General features: G+C 36.9%; 1 protein-coding gene across 1 annotated transcript; it reads left to right on the top strand.

Moving 5' to 3' along the window:
* The first annotated feature begins 618 nt into the window (after nt 1-618).
* LOC132729870 (uncharacterized) lies at nt 619-3,342 on the top strand. The gene has a single exon (XM_060715703.1). The coding sequence runs from the start codon at nt 619-621 to the stop codon at nt 3,340-3,342; it is 2,724 nt and encodes a 907-aa protein (XP_060571686.1).
* The last annotated feature ends 1,898 nt before the right edge of the window (nt 3,343-5,240 follow it).

Raw genomic sequence — 5,240 nt, 5'->3', positions numbered from 1 at the left:
AGTATGTTAATCAAACAATTTTAAGTCCAGGATTTACATAAAAAATGTTTATAACATTTGATCGGAATGAACAGTTGCCTCCAACCATTTCTCATTTAAGTTCATTGCTTTTGTTCTAATTCTTATCATTATATGTATAATTATTCAAACAGAACAATATTCATGATTTTTGTTTCAATTAACATTATTGTACTTTGCCATATTTGTAAAAATGTTTTGTAATGATCTAGTTTTTATTGAGAAGGTAGACGAAGGTATCACACCCCAACAAAAGATACATTACATTCCCCACCACGGCGTCAAGAAAGACTCAGTCACAACACCGATACGCATCGTATATGACTGTAGTTGTCATCAGTCACGTGACCAACCAAGCTTAAATGACTGTTTGAAGTCTACGCCACCAGAGCTTAACGATCTTACTCAAATTCTTATCCGTTTTCGATTACACAAATATGCTGTTACAAATTCTTGTTGTTTATATATTACTTTTGAGATTTTGTACACATTGAATCGAGAGTCAATACAGATCGAACCTACACAACGCCTTTGTATTATTACTTCCAATATACGAAATCACTTCCACATTGGTGCCGTTTGTATAGCTATTGACTAATCATGAATCTACAGAAGCTTATTTCAACAAGAGAAGGTCATCGCAGAATTGTTCAGAGAAAATTAGCCGCAATTGATCAAAATGAGGAAATGTCGTCTCTAGAAATTTCATCACTCATAGATTATCTGACAGAAAAAGCTACGATAATTAAAGGACTGAATGAAAAGATCATTAATCAGTGTGACGATATTGAAACAGAAATCGTGGAAAGTGAAGAATATTCATACGATTTGGATCTGAGGATTCAAAAGTTAAGTGAGACTTACCGGAAACATACTCAAGACTTTACAAACAATAGTTCCGTTGATCAAGAAGAAAACCCTATGGTACCGCGACATACGAGTTCGAGTACATTTGCGCAACATAAACTCCCAAAACTTACCATACCTAATTTTGACGGAGATCTTACCAACTGGCAGACTTTTTGGGACTCTTATGAGTCATCTATTCATCTGAATTCTACGTTATCGGACGTTCAGAAGTTCAACTACTTGCGATCTCTGGTTCAAGGTATAGCAGCACGGTGTATAGACGGGTTTCCTTTGACGAATGCGAACTATTCAAAGGCAGTGAGTCTACTAAGGGAGCGCTTCGGACAACCACAGAAGATAATTCATAGATACATGCAGTCCTTGCTTGAACTTCCAAGACCTAGCAACAATGTAGTAAGTTTACAATGTTTTTATGATAAAATGGAAACTTTTATCAGAGGTTTAGAATCACTTGGGCAGTCACAGGAATCTTACGGTAGCTTATTAATACCAATAATTTTAGAGAAGTTACCAGGCATAATGAAGCAAAATATGGCACGTGAACATCGCAGTGTAAACTGGGAATTACAAGAGTTAAGGTCAGCTATCTGTAAAGAAATTTCTTTCATGGAAGCAGGTATTTCTACTACTGATATTAACAACCGTGAAACTGATATTCATATTCCCAAAGCGTCATTCTTTACTGGAACCAGACAAAGTACAAATGAACGTAAAAATGAACGTAAGAAAGACGTCAATTTTCGGAAAACTTTCAAGAAAGTTTGTCCTTTTTGTAATGATGAACATTCCCCAAACGAGTGCAGAAAGGTTACATCTTATGAATCGCGTATAGACATTGTAAAAAGAGAACATTTGTGTTTTAACTGTTTACGGAAACATCAAGTATCGGCATGTCGTTCCACAAATAGATGTCGTCACTGTCAGCGCAAACATCATTCAAGTATCTGTGACAAATCTGCCAAGCAATCAAACTCAAAGCTCAATCCCAATGCCGCAAGTTTCACCATACCAGCTACTTCCGGTGTTTCAAATCAACCCGAGGCTGCAATTCTACACTCTACCACTCAGCTAAGACATGACGTTCTTCTGAAGACAGCCGTTGCACAGATATGTTTTAACAGCGTTTCATTGGAAACAAATATTCTTTTTGATGAGGGAGCTCAGCGTTCTTTTATCACTGAAGAATTAGCGGAGAAACTACAAATTGAGCAGACCGGAAGTGAAGTCGTTCATTTAGCATCGTTTGGTGATACTAGCCAAAGAGTACGACACATGAGAAAATGTTCTATACATCTTATTACAGACGACAATGAGAAAATATGCATTGATGTTTGGATTGTTCCAAAGATAGCCGTACCGCTGCGAAATATTAATCAGAATATATCAGCCCTCCCATACTTGCATGGTTTAAAGCTAGCTCATCCAGTTACAAATGACAGAGATTTTGAGATATCGTTACTGATTGGAGCAGATTCATATTGGAAAATTGTTCAAGATAAGGTAGTCCGAGGGAATGGTCCAACAGCGGTGCAGTCGAGACTTGGATATCTTTTATCCGGTCCACTTCCGGTTTCCAACTTTCCAGCGTCAATACAACACCAACTTCCGGTTTCTACACTTACAGCGTCCACATCCCAACAGCCTCCAGTTCCCGCACAAGAAACGTCCACCCATTTGTTGAACATTCTAACGTCCTCCCCAGATTCCTTTGATATTGAGAGATTTTGGAAGCTTGAGTCTCTTGGTATATCTCAAGAAGAAGAGAACCCTGAGGCTACATACCTAGAAAACTACCAGCGTGATTCTATCACCTACAATAACGGACGTTACACAGCCAAACTGCCTTGGAAAGAAGATCACGCTATCTTACCAACGAATTATGACATCACCAAGAAACGCACTGAAAACGTAATCAGACGTTTACGTCAAGATCCTAGTAGTCTACAAACGTATGGAGAAATAATCAATGATCAAGAAAAGAGAGGTTTTATTGAGAAGGTAGACGAAGGTATCACACCCCAACACAAGATACATTACATTCCCCACCACGGCGTCAAGAAAGACTCAGTCACAACACCGATACGCATCGTATATGATTGTAGTTGTCATCAGTCACGTAACCAACCAAGCTTAAATGACTGTTTGAAGTCTACGCCACCAGAGCTTAACGATCTTACTCAAATTCTTATCCGTTTTCGATTACACAAATATGCTGTTACAAATTCTTGTTGTTTATATATTACTGTTGAGATTTTGTACACATTGAATCGAGAGTCAATACAGATCGAACCTACACAACGCCTTTGTATTATTACTTCCAATATACGAAATCACTTCCACACTAGTTACGTGTACAGAGTAGGGTCGGTCTTATTATCCAAATACCCTCCCCCGCAACCCCACCCCCAGACTACCAAGGGACTCTCAAAGACTACAATGTATTGTGTTCATTAGAACACTGCTTAATTCCAATAAAAATCAATCAATAAATCACGTACTGTGAGTAACGCTAACCCCTCGTGAGACCACGCAACTCAAGGCCCGTGGAATAAGGAAAAAAATAAACCCTGCAAAAATGTGTTAAAATTTCAGTCGACACAAATTTCGATACATTAAAATTCACAAACAATTCAAATCTGCATTTCTTATAAAAAAAACAAAGACTGCCGTTTGCCCTATATTATGTATGACAGGTGCCAAAAGCTGGCTACAGTATATGAAATAGACATCATTTGATGTTAATGTCAGACTATAAATACATTTGTAACACAAGGTCAAATATAACTTAAATATCAGCTGTTTATTGAAAAGAATATTATAAATATGTGAATCATGCTTCAGAATCATTACACTAATAATAATATCTGTCATATGTTGCGGTTCGGACCGGAATATCCGTCCCGAGGTGACCCGCCCATTGTGCGGTAACGAGGCTTGCATATTCTTTCATACTGAACGAAAGAAGAAAATAAAAACAAACAATAGATGGTTAATCTATTTTTAAGTGTTATGATTGATCTCTGTACATGATTTGCAATGTACGTACTGCTGTTTTTTTTTAAATGTTCATTTTTTTATATACCTTTTATTTGTATCATTATGATGCACTGAGGGAAATAAAGAATTTGAATTTTGTTAAAAAGTACCTAAAATTTGACTGATTGAAAATTTGATTCAGTAATAATCTAAGGGGAGTAACTACGCGCCACCAATTGTATTAGTAAACGGAATTATTTCCCTAAGGCAGTTTGACAGACGGGCAGTAAATCATTTAAGAATAAGATGTAATGCTTGAGTACCACCCAAGCCGGTGGTAGAGGGCGTGAGGGATGTTGCACTATTAATTATCCTTCATGTTTAGACTCAGTCAAACCGAGTCTGCAATTTTTATGTGATTTTGTTGTGAATAATGCTTTCGAAGAATCACCCTTCTTCCAGATTTTTACACTTAACCAGAGCAGGTGTCGAGTGCTGTGTGCAAGCTGTAAAAAGGTGCCCCATACTTCGCTTTAGTGTTGTTATATTTTTTGGTCCTTCGGAATTTTTGATTCCAACACTTTTGGGTGATGAAAATTGAGTACCGCTCAAGCCGGTGCTCGCGGGTCTGCAGGGGATGTTGCACTTTTTCATTATCCCCAATGTACAGACTCAATCAAACGAGTCTCTAATTTTCATGTAATTTTGTTGAGATTAATGCTTCCGAGGGATCACTCTACTGCGAGATTTTGATACTTCACAACAGCAGGTGTCAATTTCCGTGCGGCAGCTGTAAAAGTTGCCCAGTACTTCACTTCAGTGTTGTTATATTTTTCTGGTCCTTCGAGATCATTGATTCCAACACTTTTAAGCGTTTAAAATTGAGTACCGCTCAAGACGTTGGTACGGGTCTTAATTCAAATAAAGTAAGCAACTCGAATTACGTTTGATAATATTTTTAATCATAATGTTAAATAATTAAATTCCAAAAATTTCTTCTATCTCTGTTCATCTATTGTCCTTCATCTGTAGAATCATCTGAAACAAAAAATAAATTAATAAATCGTAAGAATTTATGTCAAACATTACCAGTGACTTTAAGCAAATGATAAATGAACATAATGTATACGTTACACGTAAATAAGTTTTCAGTAAATAGTGAATAAGTACATACAGTTGTGTTTTACAATGAATAAAGTTTTGTTTTAAGATATTTAGTAGTTACCTTGAATGAATTCCACTTCTGCAATAGACAGACAGTATTCCAAATGGCGATTCATCGCCATCGTCATCAATGATTACTTCAAGTTCTTCAGGTTGAACCTCAACTTGTTTATTGTCGTTCTTCTCCATTGTCTCAAAATTATCAAAGAAGA

Source organism: Ruditapes philippinarum, unplaced genomic scaffold (genome assembly GCF_026571515.1).
Source record: "Ruditapes philippinarum isolate M1 unplaced genomic scaffold, ASM2657151v2 ctg21738_1_1_1_1, whole genome shotgun sequence".
Lineage (NCBI taxonomy): Eukaryota > Metazoa > Mollusca > Bivalvia > Venerida > Veneridae > Ruditapes > Ruditapes philippinarum.
This window is presented reverse-complemented; position numbering and strand designations above follow the sequence as displayed.

Bases quoted from the DNA above. Each gene is read 5' to 3' on its own strand.
- LOC132729870 (XM_060715703.1), top strand. From the start codon at position 619: ATGAATCTACAGAAGCTTATTTCAACAAGAGAAGGTCATCGCAGAATT.